Here is an 18,163-nt window from a genome sequence, read left to right as displayed (position 1 = left end):
TTCCCAAAAACAAAATCGTGAGGGAGTGGTCATGGCCCAAAGCGGCCAATATCGTGCTACGGTGGTGGAGCAGGCCCGGGAAGGGATCCACCCGGGCCGGGATGTGACAATTTATATAGAATTTATAAGTTTTCTTTCCTACGGGTTACTTTATGTTTCAAGTCAGATGCTCAAGTATTATGTCTTCTACTTTTCTACTTTCCCTTTTATGTTCTTTTCCTCCATGTAGTGAGCTGATTACTTGAAATTATGATATTGATGACACAATACGGTCTACAAATGAATGTTTCTTATAGCTATCCATATATAGCAAGCAAAGTTTGACTTCATTTGTTCTTAGGTGCTACAACGTCATTTTGGTTGCTTTTTGTCGAAACTATTCATGCTTTCACTCATGTGTCCCTCTATTCATTCATGATTGTGTTGAATTTATTCAGGTTAAATGTGTCTTATTCATGCAGTTACACGTGAAACAGTTGGTTCCCACCGCAACGCGCGGGCTTATTATCTAGTAACTTCCTAAAAAGCTGTGGAGTTGGAAATTCTATCAAGAGCTAGAAAATTTACTCTGTTGAACTCTAGTAGCATGCCTAATCATTTGATGTCTCGTTTCTCTTCTCCAAAGAACGATTCTTCTGAAAACTACCTTAGCTCGCAATTTTATTTCTAGGGAAAATATCATTTTAACAATGCTTCTTTGGCTCAATTAGGATGAAAATTTATTATACAACTTAACAATTGGTGAGTTCAAGTAATCACTCGAATATATCTAGCCTATTTTTGAAATAAACAACTCGTACATACTCCCCAAATAAATAAGCATATGCTTTCGAAAGAAATCGAAAAATTTCTTGAAAATACTACAAGATTCATTCGTTCCATTTTTCTTGCAAAAAAAATCCCGAGATGTGTGACTTTGATGCTTGGAAGGGTATTTTAAAGCCAAACCTGTTTTACTGAAGGGAATTCGTTGGATGGTTGGAAATGGTTAAAAGTATTAAACTTCGGTTTTTCAGTTGTGCTTTTCCGTTGGGAACTGGGGGTCTTCTGTTTTGCATAAAATTCCTAATTATATACAAAGCGTATCTTTCGGTGGACTAACATGGCAGTTTGCTACATTAGGATTTGGTCCTTTCCGGATCCTTTTAGTAAGGATTCTAGGGATCCATGAATCGTGTTCGTTCATTGTACATTGTGCGGTCAGTTTTTGTCAAGTACTGTTTATGTTTACTTTTAAATAAAAATATTTAAAATAATTTTTGATCGCAAGATGTACGATGAACGAGCATGATTCACGGATCTCCGGAATCCTCACAAAGAGAATCGGGCGAGGATCCGGACTCGTGATTATAGTCAATCTTACATCTTGGTTTAGTAATTTTGTCTCATGTAATAGTTCCTAAGTTATACTTTGACAAGTTTGTTAATAGGATCTACAAAGGATCCTCGTTGTGATGTTGTTTGACTTTTTTTTCTTTTGAAAAACATAAAATGAAAACGTACACCCACACACGTATATATATTAGGAAAGGCGCGCACACACTGTGCATGACCTATGTTATTTGGATTGGAGAGGAAATGAGAAAGAGAGAACGTGAGCTGTTATTTATTTATTTATTTTATTTTGATTACCAAATAATTTATTGAAGACAGAAACTTCAGATACAAACCACTAGCTCCAGAGTCATATCTAAGGGCAATCGTTGCCTCAGGAAGCAGACAGTAATCCCAGATGTGGGGGTTAACAAGAGAAAGGCCAACATGAGCAAGAGCAAGCTGACAATTTGACACTAACCCAATCATTGAAAATTCTAACGCTAACCCTATCACTGACAATTTGACAAATATGCCAAGGGGGCTTCCATTAATCTCGCGCAAGCTGAATGACAAGCAAGGAATCCCCCTCCACCATTAATCTCCGAATACTCTTCCTCCTAGCAAACAACAACCCCTCTTTTAAAGCAGTAGTAGCTTCAGCTGCAGTGATAGTGGCTTCACCAAGGCAAATAGCTCATGCCCCGAATTTATTTATTTATTTGGTAACTTTTTTTTTTTTTTTTTTTAAATTGGAGACATGCTTGGTATATTTTAATATTTTAAGTGAGAATTACTATTTTGCATATGATGCTTTACAGCATTGGTAGAAATTGATAATGTCTATGAACTCTTGTGTTGGTTCTATCTCCATTGATTTCTCCCACCCTAATAACTAACAAGTTAACCTACTGACTTTATCGTTTAAATTCTAATTTCCTTGTTTGGATTTATGAACATAGAAATTTAGAATTTCCGCGTAGATAAAGCACTTGGAATTTGGGACTTCCAATTCCAAAGTTTAAATTCCATGTAAATAGGTTTATTTCCTAATTTGTATGAACGAGGGTTTAAAAATAAACAAATTACGTATTCAAATTCTATTATCCTAAGCCCAAAATACCCTATTGTATTCCATCTGTTTGTTTGAAATTTACTCAAGCGATGCAGATGTCTAATAAGTAGCCATGGATGCAGATGCAGATGTCTAATAAGTAGCCATTGATGCAGATGCAGATGTCTAATAAGTAGCCATTGATGCAGATGCAGATGGCCTCTCCATGACTGATGCTGATTGTCATTCCATGGCGGAAAGGGAATCAATGGAAAATAAAAATAAAATAAAATTTTGTTCCTAATACAAGATCAGTTTTGAACGACCAAGATTGCTTGGTCCGACAAATCCCGAGGAAGGATCCGGAGACAATAAGGCATTTCTTATAAACGTAAGTTTAATCATGGCAATCACGTAGAGAATTTATTAATAATTGTATATATGGAAACTAACCAATATATATATATAAAAGAAAAGACCCATCCACTGATCATGTCGTCAGGTCGAAGCCGTTCGAACTAAGAAAGCTGGGGTCACCGATAATAATCGCATCTAAGCATAATATTAGGACCCATTAATAAAACTCCACTAAGACAATTAAATTTGGGGAAATGGAGTGTGGATTTGGAATCAGGGTGTCAAAATACGCTAAGGAAGGTCCTCGACAAATTTTACAAAAAAGTCAACGGTCAACCCTAAAAACTCAACCGAGACTCCCCGGCAGTCAACTATGTTAAAACTTTGAAATTTCACTAAATGGATGCTAAAAATGAACTCGGGGCGTCGAGATTAACCTAGGAGGGTTTCCGAGAAATTTTGAAACAATATAAGGAATATTCTTAGCCAATTTGGAAATTGCGTCGGGCTGGAGCATTGGCCCAAGGGTTTTGGCCCGGATTGGCTAAGGCTTTTGGGTTCAAAGGTGTTGGACTGGATTTGGGCATAAGGCTTTTTTTTTCTTTTTTTTTCCTACGAGCCAAACGGAAAAGAAGGCCGGACTGGCTAAGTTTGGCTGAGAAAATTTCTGAACCCTGTACGAGTTGGATTCCTAACTAAAACTCGGAAAATTATATATGAAATTGAAGCTCATAGAGAGAAGAAGAGATTTATACCAAAATGAAGTCAAGCTACGGTCGGGATTGGCTGGAAAACGGCTTGAAAGATGGCCAGAAACTAGGGAAAATCCTCCAGTGCGTGTTTTGCATCAAATCGTCATTAAAACATACATATAACCTGTAAATTAACTCAGGACATAAAAAAGAGAAAGGATCGAAGGCATCCCGAGCCTTACCTAGGTCGAAGTTATCGAGAACCTCGATGGAGTAACTTGAGTTCGAACGAAAAATCATGAGTCATGCGGTTAGGGTCCCAGTATATGGTTTCTGTCTGCGTTTCTGAGTTTGGTGAAGCTAGCCAAGGTCGCTGGGGTTTTGTGGTGATAGTTTTACGGTTGTGAAGCTCGCTGTGAAAAATGGCGATAGTTAATACCTTTGTTGTTTTTTACTAGTGATCACAAACCCGAGAGGGAGAGGAATAAAGAGAGAAGATAATGACGGTGTAGAGGGTTCAGTTGGTCTTGAGGGCTCGCTAGAGAGGCGAGATGGTGCGGCGGTGATGCTGCTCGGCGACTCGGTATTTGCAGAGGTGAGAAAAAGAGAGAGACAGTGCAATATGAGAGAGAGAAATGGAATGAGATGTCAGAAAAGAAGAGGGAAACACATGACAAAGGTGAAGGAATGGGGTATGCGCCTCACATGGCACACAACCCAAACCACAAAAGGAAGAAACAGAAATAAAAATTCTATCGTAAATGTGAAATTACTAAAACGCCCTTCACATTTGTAGTTTCGTAAAATTTTAAATGTAGCTCTAATTTTGATTCCGCTTGCACCTACGCGTTCGTGCCGTCAAGTACTTCGAGTATACGGTAAAATAGTAGCTTGTGCACATCCTGAAAAGACAGTAAACGAAAGTAAAAAATATAGCCTCTAGGGCATTTTCGTCAAATCACTCTTTTAAGATTTGTAAAATCGTAAAATTAGAGATGGGCTGCCACAATAAAGGACTTGGAATTTGGGACTTCCAATTCTCAAGTTTAAATTCCATGTAAATAGGTTTATTTCTCAATTTGTTTGAGCGAGCCTTCAAATTACGTATTCAAATTATATTATTTTTTTAGATTAACCAAACAAGAAATTTACCAAATTCTAGAAAATAAAATTTCATCATTTCAATTTTCATCATTTTTTAATTCTTTAATAATCTTAAATTTCTTCATCCAAACCAAGAGTTAAAATCCTAATTGAAATTTAAATACCCGTGTCACTCGGAAAATTTAGAAAAATAGCCAAAATTATGACCATAAATTGAATTTTAACCAACTATTATAAATGTTTATAATTCTAACCAAAACTTGACATGAAAATATCATAATGCCCTTTACTGGAGTTCACGGTTCCTTGTTCTCTACCTTCAAAGTAAACACTCTTCCCCATTTTTCTCATTTCCTTATTTTCCTTGCTTTTTATGCAATTGCTTTGGAAAATTATGACCAAAAGGCAAAACCGAGTTAAACACAGTTACAGAGAAAGAAAATGGCTTATCACTTGTGCTCTTCACCCTCGTCTTTCTTCCACAACCCCCAAACTCCCTCCCGCTCTCTCCCTTCTTCTTCCCCAACTAATTTTCGACTCAGAAGCTCTACAATTAACACCCCCATACTCAGTTTTCCTACGCTGCAATTTCAGTTGAGAACCTCTAAGCAAATACACCATGTTTATTTTCAAAACCCATATTTTACTTCGAAGAGACGAGGCACAGTTGGCTGCTGCTACTGCCACTGAATAAGTAGTCACAGACGAGCAAAAGATCATTAGAAAACATGACTTTAGTTGCATCACATTGTATAAGAAAAGCATTCAATTGGAAAATTTAAAGACTAAAAATATATTGGCGGGTGCAAGGGCTGGAGAGAAGGAAGGCAGTTCTTTGGCCCTGGGTAAGTTAAAACCATCGAAGCTGCGAGGGCGCCCAACGGACAATACCAATTCGTACAATAACTCCAATTAGCACCCCCAAGACTCAGTTTCCTTCACTGCAATTTCAGTCACAAACCTTTATGCAAGTACACAATGTTTCTTTGCAAGACCCAGTCGCAGAAGCAGCACAACACTCTAAAGCTCAAGAAATTAAAAATATTCAGAGCTCCGTTGGAAATTCCGACGCTTTACGAAAAGCTACATTTGGGTTAGAAGCTTTAATGGTTGACAACCTCACAAATGGTGTGAACTCTAGCAAAGCAAATGGGTGTGAAGTGTGAAGTAGAGGGCATTATAGTATTTTCAAGTCAAGTTTTGGTCAGAATTATAAAAATTTATAATGGTTGGAAAAAATTCTATTCATAATCAAAGTTTTGGCTATTTTTCCAAATATCCCCTATCACTCAGTACTACGGTCTGATGGTATTTCCCCTTACTTGGAAGCGTGAGGTCTTCAGTTCGAATCTAATGGATGACGAATTCAATATCAAATTAGGTTGCCCATTGTGTGGCTTAACTGAACTCATCAACCCCTTAGTGTATAAATATCAATGTATTAAAAAAAAACACCCTAGATATGGCCGCTTGATCTATTGTGATGGGTTAGGATGAATTGATTGTTAGGATCCTCACCTAAAGGATGCGGAGATGATCATGATTCGAAGGCAACATCTCAAGTGAGATATAGGGTAAGGGATTTAGATTATCCCTGGACCAGTGTTTCCGGATCCTAGTGATCAATTGATCCTAACCGTTCACACAAATCCTACGGTAGTAACCAATTTTAATTTTTTGTTCTTTTCACGTAAACGGACGCGCCTCCATTTCGTTTCTTCTTCACCTTCTCCTTCGTCCTCTCTCTTGTTCATCTTGCGCCCTCTCTCCTCTCTCTCTCAATCCCCCTCCCCAAACCATTTATCTCAGTCAAAATCTCTCACAAGAACTTTTCACGTCGGGTTCGCATGAAATTTTTTAACCCAGCCGCTAAATCTTCAGGGAAGAAAAAGGCTTCAGCCCAAAATACCCTATTGTATTCCATCTGTTTGTTTGAAATTTACCCAAGCGATGCAGATGTCTAATAAGTAGCCATGGATGCAGATGCCTAATAAGTAGCCATGGATGCAGCTGCAGATGTGTAATAAGTAGCCATGGATGCAGATGCAGATGTGTAATAAGTAGCCATGGATGCAGATGCAGATGTCCAATAAGTAGCCATGGATGCAGATGCAGATGTCTAATAAGTAGCCGTGGATGCAGATGCAGATGGCCTCTCCATGACTGCTGCTGATTGCCGCTCCATGGCCGAGAGGGAAGGAGAACAGACGCGAGAATCAATTGGAAAATAAAAAATAAATTTTTTTTGTTCCTAATCCAAGATCAGTTTTGAACGGCCAAGATTGCTTGGTCCGACAAATCCTGAGGAAGGATCCGGAGACGGTCTCAACTCCTACGGTAAGGCCTCTAAGTCTCACCCACATCGGAAAGTAGAAACCGAAGGCATCGGCGGCGGACATGGCAGAGCATCCATCCATAAGGGAGGGTGAGGGGGAGGATGGATCCAAGCAGTCAAATGGAGGGTCGGCATTATGCACTACTCCATTACGGCATTGCAGAAACTGGAAACTTACTGCTCAAAGCTCTTTGATTTCATGGAGGTAAAAGCCCTGGACCTGCTATGGCGATTCCTAAAGCCTCTAGCCTTAAATTTGATTGTAACCCTTGGTGTTTTGTAGAAAAGCCCTCTTCTTTTGCATCTTTGAACTTCAAGTCTGGACCTTTTAGTGTTGATAATCTGGTTTTACATCTTTCAACTTCAAGTCTGGATCTTTTAGTGTTAATAATGTGGTGCGGGGAGTGGGGGCCATTGATTTGTTGCTTGCTAGCTTAATTTTAAGTAATTGATTAATTAAATACATATAATTTGTTTCCTTGTTGCTGTGGGAGAAGGATTTACCTTGTTGCTGTGGGATTCCTTGTCCTGGAAGGGAAGGGTTGGGTTGGGTTTTCATTTGAATTTGAATTTCAATTCCAAAACGAAAAAGGATTTGGTTTCCATTGTTTATTTAAAGGATTTGGTTTCGTCGTTGTTTCTTGTCCTTATTGTTCAACTCTGACTCGGTGCCCTATCCTAGGATCATGCCTGTCAGCTTCAGCACTACCGGATGGGCAAGCCTTCCTGCACTCATCTTTCTCATTCTCGACAAGTTGCCGGAACCCATAGACCATGTTCGTTTTGCTGCCGTTTGCAAGGACTGGCGTTCTCTTTCCAAACTCTATAATCTTGCAACAAACCGGTGGCGTCATTTTCTTCCCATGCTCTTGATCCCCAACGAAAATTGCCCACAAGCTGACCAAAGACTCGTGTACAGCATTTCTGAAGGAAGGATCTACAACCATGCTCAGTTACAAGTGCCCTTTAGTATGAGGGCTTGTGGCTCTAGCCATGGATGGCTGGCCACAGTAGATCGCGCAGACACCACAGTAGATTGCGCAGACCAAAGACTCGTCATAGCACTCAGGAACCCATTCAGACAAGCATCGCCAGTTATTCGTCTGCCTCCCATAGATGTCTTCATCCCCAAATGCGTAGCAAGCTACCATGAGCATTTTGTCCGTAAGGTTATCTTGTCCGGTGATCCCTCTCTGAATCCGGACAACTATGTTGTCGTAGCAATTTACGCTTCGGATTCCAGGTTGGCTGTCTTCAAAGCAGGCCAGAAGTCTTGGCATTTGATCGTAAAGTCCTTTGAAACTGCTGATGTTATATTTTATAGAGGCCAAGTCTACGCGGCTAGTATGCGGGGAAGAGTTAGCTTACTGGATATTGATAACCCTGGTGCACAGCCGCCAGAACTGAAGCTACTCACGCCTAAAGAGCCGTTTGAAAGATATAGCGGTAATGGATATCTTGTGGAATCAGCTAAGGGCGACCTATTTCACATCCTAAGATATTGTTGGATGAGGGAAGTTGCGCCTGACAAGTGTTTCAGGTTTCGGACTAAGGGATTTCTGGTCTACAAGTGGGTTTTCAACGATGAAGAAGATGGATGCATTGCGCACTGGGTTGAGGTAAAAAGCCTTGGAGATGAGGCTGTCTTCCTGGGAGACAATCATTCAGTCTCTGTTTTGGCTTCAAACTTTGCCGGATGCTGCCCGAATTCGATATATTACACCGATGATTTTGTTTCAGGCTGTCCGTTGTCCGACGGTGATGAACCATGTGATATGGGCATCTTCAACTTAGAGGATGGAACCATCGTGCAACACTACTCTCGACACACCAATACTCCAAGAGCGATTTGGGTTGTGCCGCGGTTTAATGGACTGTGTTAAGTTTATGGTCAATCGAGATGTTTTGAAGTTAACTTAGCCGCCGCAATGCCAATTGCCAAGGCATGCCATGCCGTGCAATCTCCACCTTTTCTTCCTTCATTTATTGTGCAATTCTAATTTCTATTTGTACCTTATTGCCGGATAATAAGAGTTTGTAGCTTTACTTTAAATTTCAGTGCAGCACTTGTGAAATTTGTCCTCGGAGTCCACAGGCTGGATGGCTTAGGCTTCAAACATGTATTATTTTACCGACTCAAAGGAGAAAGAAGCAAAGAGTAAACCTTTTGATTCTTAATACGTTGGATATAAAATGTAGCTCCATCATCCGTGTAACAAACATAATGATAACGAAAATCAACAGCTTGAAAATCTTTTAATTTGTTGCAAAAGACTTGCAAATCCGAAATTGATGGGCCTCGATTCACTCGGATTTAACGAGATTCGGAACCTCTTAATCTTTGACCTCCCATCCGACATCGAAAAGGTCTCCCTCTCAATCTCTTTATATGTACCCTCTCTCTCTCTCTCTCTCTCTCTCTCTCTCTCATATTAAATAAGTAATGACATGCGTGAGAGGTTTTAATATCATCCATGTTCTCTACTAGTTTACACTAAAGGGAGAGGGGAGAGTTGGAACCCGATTCCTAACCACTAGGGTAGGGTTTTGGTTTGGGATTTGGGAGGCATCCAAAACCTTAATTTAATTGAGGTACATTTATTTTGCTGCTCCGATCACTTGTAGAAGAACAAAAACTTAATGAAAGAATGAACGACTGAGTTAAAATCACAACTACTACAAATAATATGAGCAGCAAGCACACATGCAGTGACTCTGCAATGGCCCTCCGAACCATCTCTGGGATACCAAAATTGTTTTTCAGTTGCACCTTACTTGACCCCGGGATCAGTAAGAATGTTTACAAAACTTGTGGTAATCTACTATGAAATAAAGGGAACAGTTGTCAGTAATTAACTCTACATTGACCTGATATCGAACAAACGTAAAATCATAGATGACACTACTGTTTAGTGTTTCCTGCTGCAATTCATCCAGATGATATGAACTCTATATATACGTTCGAAGAAAAGGCACAAGGTGTATGACATAAAAGCAAAGTCTCATTGTGTATGTACAAGTTAGGCGCACACACAAGAATCTGCCACAAGAACCTATACATGTATTGTATGTCTTCACAAAGTTTCAATTTCTGTCCTCTGTCAAAACTTCGCTCTCTTGACCTGTATGACATGAAAGCATATGCACAAAAGCTCATGGAATTTGTCAAAGAAGCTTGATTTCGAATCCCTGGTCTCTTCTAAACTTCAGAATACTCTTGAAATACGCCATCAACCTATCAGCCTCATCCTTCGATTCCTGAAATCCAATGAGGTTGATCTCCCGGACACTTGTCAACAAGCATGCTGGCGTTGGTTCTTCCGGTGGTCTCCAGTCAAAACTCATGCTCACATGCTCCCTCACCACCTGATAAAACTCATTTAAGTAAATAACTTGCTTCAATGATATTTAAACTAACTTGCGTCAAAGAAATTTAAAATAAATTGCAAGCCAAACATTGTTTAAAGGACTCACCTTTTCTATAGACAGTACTTCCAGCATTGTAAAGCTCGTCACCAGGAATGGCAACAACAGCCATCCATACCCATGTGAGATCTGCACTGTGAGGCTCTTCACAGCCGGAAAAACAGGAAATCTCCTTTTGTACCTCCGAGCAATGTCCACATCAGAGTCCGTCCAAAGGGGCTCATAACGTAGAACGTCCCAGACAAAAATATGTCCTAACGCCTATCGAGGAAACAAAACATGTAGTTACGTATTTGATAAAGAGTACAAATGCATAGCCGCAATGCAAAGACTTGTCAGCAAAATTCAACAATTTACTTAATTAATGAAGACTGCCAATAAATCTCTGAAACTAAAAATTCTTAAAATTAACAAGCCACCAATGGTCTCCTATCTGCTTTCAACAAGCGGTTTGATGCTTGTTGCTTTATGTTTTGATCTCTTACCTTGGAGAGCTTATGATATCTGCAATCATTGTCAGGATTCTCTTGAGGCTCTGAGAATGGGGATCACTTTTCAGAGCTGCTGTGTACTCGTTGGCTTATGTTTTATTCTTTCTTTTTTTTCTTGGATTTTGTAATATATGTCTTTGTTACTGTAATAAGAGCTGGTAGGCTAATTTTAAGAGGCAGTCTGATGCTTCTTTTCTGATCATTAGTTTCTCACTTCTGATTAGAGCCATAAGATCAGGCTCGCTATGCAGGTCTTTAGGTGGATGCTTTCCAGCAGAAGGCCCTGGTTAGAAACTAGAGATTAAGAGGGGGTGTTTAACATGCTAACTATCTGGCGGTATGGTCTGGGATGTGTTTTATTCATAAAGTTCACAACTTTCATTTTCTTTTCAGTATATTAAAGGAGAAAACAGTGAAATTTCCAAACATAACAAACAAAATATTCCAGCAAAATAGAAAGCAATAATGTCCAGCTACACTTACCCCCATCGTTCTATCGCCCAGGATGAGTGAGTTAAGACATGGGCTCTCGGATAAACCAAACACAGTGCTCCCAACTTCTTCTACTTCCTCTTCACATATCTGCTCTAACACGTCCTTGTCGCTTTCCAATGGACGAGACAGCCCCTCGAGGAATAAGCCGACCTGAACTCTAGCCTCACGCATTACGGAGCCTTGAAAGCCGAAGGCTGCACAAGTGGTGTCATCCAAATCCAAGAGACCCAAATTTGGAGCAGCTACCTTGAATGCATATGAGGTCCGCATACCAATGGCATCGCGATTGTCCAACTGAATGTGCAAGCGGATCCGTAATTCCATCAAACTTATGGAATTAATGTTGATCATTTGTTTCTCTTTCGGCACTTCGCATATCTGTCCTTCAATGTGAAGGACTTTCAAACGAGGACAATTGTGGAAGAAGCTTCGCATCGAAGGGTCCGAAGCATAACTCAGATCAATACGTAGTACTGACAGATTTTTCAAACAACCTGCTGGAAGATCAACCCTCATCCTAGCTAGCTCCATAACTTGTACAGATGAACTTGTACCAACTCGGGCTGGAAGCTCATAAAAGTCCCCGAGGTAGGGGGCTATGGAAATCCCCAAGATCCGCACACCTCCTTCCAAAATGCGATCGACGAGATCGTTCAATCTGTTTGGCTCGGTATGCTTGTGACAATCTACAGTGCACTTGACAAGAGGGCCTTCCAAGCTGAGACTGAGTTTTGCTTCAGCCAAACTTCGAAATTCACTCTCCCTTAAAGAGCCAATATCATGGCAAAGGGTAGTCAACCACCCATGCCATGTCTTCGAAAGAGTGCAGGCGCATGCTATGTCCCTAGGTGCGAGTCGGGAGAGAATATGGCGTACGATGTCGAAAGGCAGCTCGCTTAGCCTATCCACATTCTGAAACCAGAGAGTCCTACACATATAAACGATAAATAAATGAATCCAAAACAACTTAATCTGTGCATGATGATGAAAACGACAAACAAATGAAACCAAACAAACTTGATCTGTGCATGATGATGAAAACGACAAACAAATGAAACCAAACAAACTTGATCTGTGCATGATGACGAAAACGATAAACAAATGAAACCAAACAAACTTGATCTGTGCATGATGATGAAAACGATAAACAAATGAAACCAAACAAACTTGATCTGTGCACGATGATGAAGATGATAACCAGTCGTGCAAATTTCCTAGAAACAAACTTTAAAAAGAGGTTCATACCTGTAACCTTCCCCCATAACCTTCCTTAGTGCCACCAAAATGGACGAGAACCCAGAAATTAGGGCAAGATTGCGTGGTACGTCGAATGTGGAGTTGCCTTTGAATTCCAAGGTAGAACTGCCAGAACATCCTTCATGGGATTCATTGGAAATGAGAATATCGACCGCATCAGATTCATTTTCAGCACTAGTGTCCGTATTCTGAGGAACACCTGAGTTAATAGATCCTAAAGTATGGGCTTCCGTATCAGTGGGCAAATCAGTTGCTAGATCAGCATATGAAAGTGTAGCTCTCTGGTCAACAAAGAAAGCAGTCTCGAGAATTAAATGATATGCCAGAAAAACTGCACACTGCACTACAGACTTGATCTTCAATGCATCACTCTGTGCTCCTTTCAGCAAAGCCTGTAGTGTTAATTCGAGCACAGTTAACTTCACACGAGATGCTAATTAAACTACAAAAGTTTTCATTTATTAAAGCATTGATGAAATACTTATCATACAGTCTCTAGTCTAGTGTCAGATAAAAAAGGCAAGCTCAAGAAGTCCAACGAAAAAAGACTGGTCTCTGTACACAGGCAGTATGAATTCAAAGTTTTGACTCAATAAAAAATGGTTGCAAAAAAACCACTGTAATAAAATAAGTAACAGAGCTCTGAAAAATAGTAGATTAAAGAAGGCTCCTTGACATGAAATGAGAACAGTAGGTCTGCATATGTTACTACTATCAGCAGAAAGTGCATGAAAAAAATAACACACGCTTATTGAAGTTCTGCTTAAGCTATCTGAACGTAAATATTACAGAAAAAACTATGCAACATGTAAGAATCAGTTCATTATCCTAAAAATTCATATCCAAATGGAATCTGGATTGTCATTAAGTATTCAGTGCTGTCAAGTGAATTTAAACAAGAAAGGCTCTGCCCACCTTGTCAATTGGGAATGTGTGTGTGCATGTGTATAGATTATGCAGATATAAGACTAAGAGGGAGGGGGGAGGCGATTTACTAACCGTACAGCCCAGGCATGTACAAGAGTCCTCAATAAACATTAACGTTTTACTCAGCTCCATTGAATCAAAGGATGACAATCCGCCTGAAGACTGACCAAGTACTCCCTGGATTAGCAACAACCTTGGATTCTCGTACTTGGTCGGCATAAGCTTGTGTGCAGCGTGCTTTTTGAAGACCAAACCTTTTACTAGTTGACTGCAGTGGCATACAGATGCCAAAAGTAAACGGTTGTTCTCAGAATCTGCTAACTAGAATTATTATGTTACAATCTTTAATTGCATCTCACAAGTCTTACAAATTGATATAGTCAAACAAGAGAAATTTTGTCTGGTTTTTCTAAGCAACCAACCATGCAAGCATTCCCCTTATTAAAAAAATGCATCCAATGAGTTGGAGGAGACACAAGTTTTTGTTAAAAGATTACAAGTTGTTGACGGAAAGAGAAATAGCTAACTGAATCTTCAACCACACATAACTGTGTGGAAAGAAAGAAGAAGCTCAGTTTGCACTAGAAAAGAATTTGCAACAGCTATTCTCTGAAGAAATGAATACAGAACATGCAGCCAGGATGTTTTCAATAAACGAAAGATATTAAAAATTGATAAAGACCTAGATTCAGTAAAAGACGAAGAGAATTATTAAACACAGAGAGACAACCAGTGGTTTACTGTTGTCACCTTTGGCTGCGAACACCAGTTGCAATGCATTTTACTTTCACGTAGCCATCTAGATCCCTTGCTTTGGCAACAATAGCATCAGGTTTCAAAAGTGAAGCAGCTTCCCATGACAAAGAAGCAATAACTTCCACCCAACTCTCACCGCCCTCCTCATAAGATGCAACACCCGCGGATCTAAGTAGCTGACTGATCAGAGCCTTAAACTTTCCATTAACCAGTGCTTCCATTGATCTTTGTTTTTCCTCTTTAAACCTGTAACTTCCACTTCCTTTGTCCCTAGAATGACCCAAAGGACTCGGTTTTTCCCCTTTCATGCCATCACCACATTCCTCAGCATCAGCCTCTGGATCATGAGGTTCAGGGGGTTCCCATATCCCAGCATTTGTACCGTCTTCTAAATAATTTGAATCTTCATTTTCGTTACTATCTTTTGCTTCATGATCATCACTGTCTGTATAATCTCAACATTTACTGTATACACAATATCAAGACCATTTACTGGATGCTCAATGCTTGAATTCTGTAGTCTGTCATTAGATTGATTGCTGACATCCATTTTAGAACTGCATATTGTGTTTTCTTCTTGATTAACCCTAGAAGACGTTAAAGTGAAATGGCGGTCATACAAAGTTCTAAAGAAAGATTATAGTAACCAGAAACAAATTACAATACGGGGAGGGTTCATACCTATCACATGAGCTCACATCCACAGAAAACTCACCTAAAAGATCAGAAGTTAAACGAAATTATCAAACACTTCAGCATAGACTAAAATCTGTTGTTTCAAGAAAGGCCAAAATGTAGGACTAGAAAGCAAGATGGACACTTACTGCAGCTAGAGACAGAAGTGTCACTGCCTGACAAGGAAGTTGTAGGAGTGATCATTTGCACTGTATACAAAATCGCCTTACCCTGCTTCACAGATTCTCGCTCCTGTTTCTCCGCACAAACTTTGCAGGTCTTTTCATTGGATTGTGTCAATTCCGCACCACAGTAGTGACACATACTGCACACCCGATTCCATAAGAAAACCCAAAACAAACTTGCAACTTAGTAACCTATTTGGTTCAAACAAAATTAAGAGGGGGATAAGAAAAGGAAACAAAAAACAAACATTTAATCAACAGTACAAGGAAAAACAGGAAAACCAGTCACCAACCATTATCTTTGCCCGTTGAACATCTATTTTCCGGTATGGTTCCTACTACCTCAACCAGCATAACAGCCTAAACCCTTTGAAGATTGAACATCTAAAAATTAAAGAAAGCGGGATTCCTTTATGGTTATCGGATTTTTTTTTTAACGAAAACTAGTTACAGTGATCATCAACTGATAACTACCTTTCTAAAAAATTCGAATTTCGGGTCTATACAGTTCCATTCCAAATTAGATCCTGTGACAACAAAACAAGGTGGAGGGCATACATACATGCATAAACTTTTCCCCAGAGAACAAAAACAAGAGGAATGTTAAAGAACTAGTCCAAATAATATGAAATTCCATGGTTCGTAAAATGTCAAATTTAAAATTTGGTCATCAAACTAATGGTACCAAAAAACCCACACATCTTCCTAACAAGAAAATGACGATTTTATTTTTACCCTGAACCAAAACAAAAAATGGGATGTTTTTATTTATTTTTACCCTAAACCCTAAACCCTAAGTCCCAGACCTGCGTAAAACGTGAGCCTTGTGCACTAGGTACGACATTTTTTTTTTCCTGCAAGATTTAATAGAATCCCCAGTTTCCAAAATAAAATCGTGAAGATATTTGACAATTTGACAAAGATTACACATAGGAAATAAAGAAATAAAATTATTATACATTATAATAAATAGATAAAACTTACCAATTTCAGCACTGAAGAAAGACGGAGGAGTATTATACAAGAGACAATAATTTTAATGGATTGGTTCAAAAAAAAACAACAACAATTTTAATGGAAGAATTGATTACTTGAGATGGGGTGGCTGTCTGCGACCTCCAAATGGGGAAAGTAAAGAACTTGAGAAGCGAGTGAAGAAGTTGACGTTGCTGGTGAGAGTCGGCAGGAGCAGAGACAAGAGGCGGAAGATTTGGCGAGAAAAAATGGAGACCGGCGAAGAACGAATTGAAGCAGAAAGAAAATAAGAACGAAGCAATTTAATTTTAAATTTTACTTTAAAAATACTGATTAAATTCCTACAAGTGGGCTGCTTCGTACAACGGTCGACTTTTTTTTTTTATTTGTTTTTAGTTTTAGTCGAAACGGTAGCGTACAAAGGAAAGGATACTCGAACTCGACACTTGAGTTGGATCCTAGTATGTACTTTATTTTGTTGGATTTGTTTGGGCCTAAAATTTTGGATTTGTTTGGGCCTAAAATTTTGGATTTGTCGGGGGAGGAAGAATTTTTTTTTTAAGTACAACGATAGTTTTTACACTAGAGGAAATAGGGAGTTCGGCTGAGCCGCACAATGGGCAACCTAATTTGGTATCGAATTCGCCCTTGACAAGATTCGAACCTGAGACCTCTCACTTACAAGAGAAGAAGAATACTATCACACCGTGGTACTGAGTGGCAGGGAGAAAGAGAATTTAAATCCAAAATTTTAAAAACTGTTGTTAGGTACCGTTTTGAATTAATGACGGGTGATTTATGACCCGGTTTCACACTAAACCTCATTTTGATGGCTTTATTTTCAACCGCTCTGATTTGATCAAACGAACATAATTCAGTCTTCATATCAGGTCCGCAAAGTGCGGCCCGTACCTTAAAAACGCGAAGGGTAATATATTTTGCAAATGCTGAGAAATGGTAATTACAATAGCCTTTTGTTTAACTTATGACCATGTATCAAATAACACCCTTATTAAATCTTGGACTTTTGTAATGGGAATAGCCTAGCTATAAAGAAATGTAACTCAAGCATGTGAAATTCATACCCAAGAGGGCAAGCGTGTATCTCATGTTCCATACACGAGAAGTTCAAACACATGTAAAAAGTATTACGTGCCCATGTATGTAATTACAAAACATAAAATTACAATTTTATGCTCATTCTCAAATTTATAATGAGTGTTAATTGGTTCTTAACTTAATATGACTCTAATTATGTTTATCTAGGCCAGTTCCACAAAGCAATCTCATACTTTAAACCGATTGTTTTTTAGGTTATCGTTAAAAGATCAACCATGGAAAAACTCACTGAGATAGGAAAACATTTAGCCAATTAAGTTATTATTTGGACCTAACATAGATAATGGTTAGCGCCGTATTAAAATTCTAGCTAGTTAGTGTTTGAGCGCTCATATGTATATATAATTTTTTTTTTCTTTAACCAAAGATAGAGATATATTAAATACGAATGGAAATGTTTACATCCTGCGCAAGAACATTAAACAGAAATTCAGGGCCAACATGGTCCCAGACAAAGTCCTTGCCTTCCTTAAAGACAAACTTAGCCACAGAGTGAGCGGCACGATTTCGCTCCCTAGGCACAAAGCCAAACGTCACAGACGTTAGTCTTCGGGCTAGTACCTTAATATCGCCAAGAATGCATTCAAAGCTACAGTTAGGGGCAGTCCCCTTATTGATCATCAGAATGACAGTTTTTGCATCTGCTTCCACAAAGACATTCTCAAATCCGTATTCAGTACAATATTGCAAACATGTACGGATAGCATGTGCCTCTGCAGCAGCCGCGCAGTGGAAAGTGTTGGTGCCCGAGCCTCCCGCCGCATGGAGAATGCTAGCGAAATCTCTGATAACCCATCCCGCTCCAGCTCTGAAGGACGCATTGCACCAGGACGCGTCGGTATTGAGCTTGAAAGTTCCAAACTGCGGCTTTTCCCAGAGAGCAAGCATCGGAGGAGGAGATTTTAGGGGCCGTACTGCACCCTCATCCAGAGAACCATGATTCATAGCTTCCCTGTACTCACCGATGTTTTTCCTCCAAACAGTTAGGATTTCATTTGGTT

The 18,163-nt window shown here is 39.4% G+C and overlaps 2 protein-coding genes across 3 annotated transcripts; one reads left to right on the top strand and one right to left on the bottom strand.

Annotated features, from left to right (window-relative positions):
• The first annotated feature begins 6,117 nt into the window (after window positions 1-6,117).
• Window positions 6,118-8,909, top strand: LOC103429797 (putative F-box protein At5g55150). Its single transcript, XM_008367930.4, has 2 exons — window positions 6,118-7,061; window positions 7,539-8,909. Exons 1-2 carry the CDS (start codon window positions 6,919-6,921, stop codon window positions 8,737-8,739), a joined length of 1,344 nt encoding a protein of 447 aa, XP_008366152.2. The 5' UTR covers window positions 6,118-6,918; the 3' UTR covers window positions 8,740-8,909.
• A 588-nt stretch (window positions 8,910-9,497) lies between these two features.
• Window positions 9,498-16,353, bottom strand: LOC103429796 (F-box protein At3g59000-like). Of its 2 annotated transcripts, none has more exons than XM_008367929.4 (9): window positions 16,160-16,353; window positions 15,033-15,208; window positions 14,890-14,923; window positions 14,203-14,795; window positions 13,525-13,720; window positions 12,514-12,917; window positions 11,257-12,196; window positions 10,331-10,543; window positions 9,498-10,222 (listed from the first exon to the last, which is right to left on the bottom strand). In XM_008367929.4, the coding sequence occupies exons 4-9, from the start codon at window positions 14,514-14,516 to the stop codon at window positions 10,022-10,024; spliced, it is 2,268 nt and encodes a 755-aa protein (XP_008366151.2). In that variant the 5' UTR covers window positions 14,517-14,795; window positions 14,890-14,923; window positions 15,033-15,208; window positions 16,160-16,353; the 3' UTR covers window positions 9,498-10,021. The 2 variants fall into 2 exon arrangements, with proteins under 2 accessions (XP_008366151.2, XP_028965269.1); XM_029109436.2 differs by having other exon boundaries at window positions 15,033-15,260; window positions 16,160-16,337.
• Window positions 16,354-18,163: the final 1,810 nt, after the last annotated feature.

Source organism: Malus domestica, chromosome 10, assembly GCF_042453785.1.
Source record: "Malus domestica chromosome 10, GDT2T_hap1".
Taxonomy (NCBI): Eukaryota; Viridiplantae; Streptophyta; class Magnoliopsida; order Rosales; family Rosaceae; genus Malus; species Malus domestica.
The sequence above is the reverse complement of the archived record's forward strand: the minus strand, read 5'-3'. Positions and strand labels throughout refer to the sequence as shown.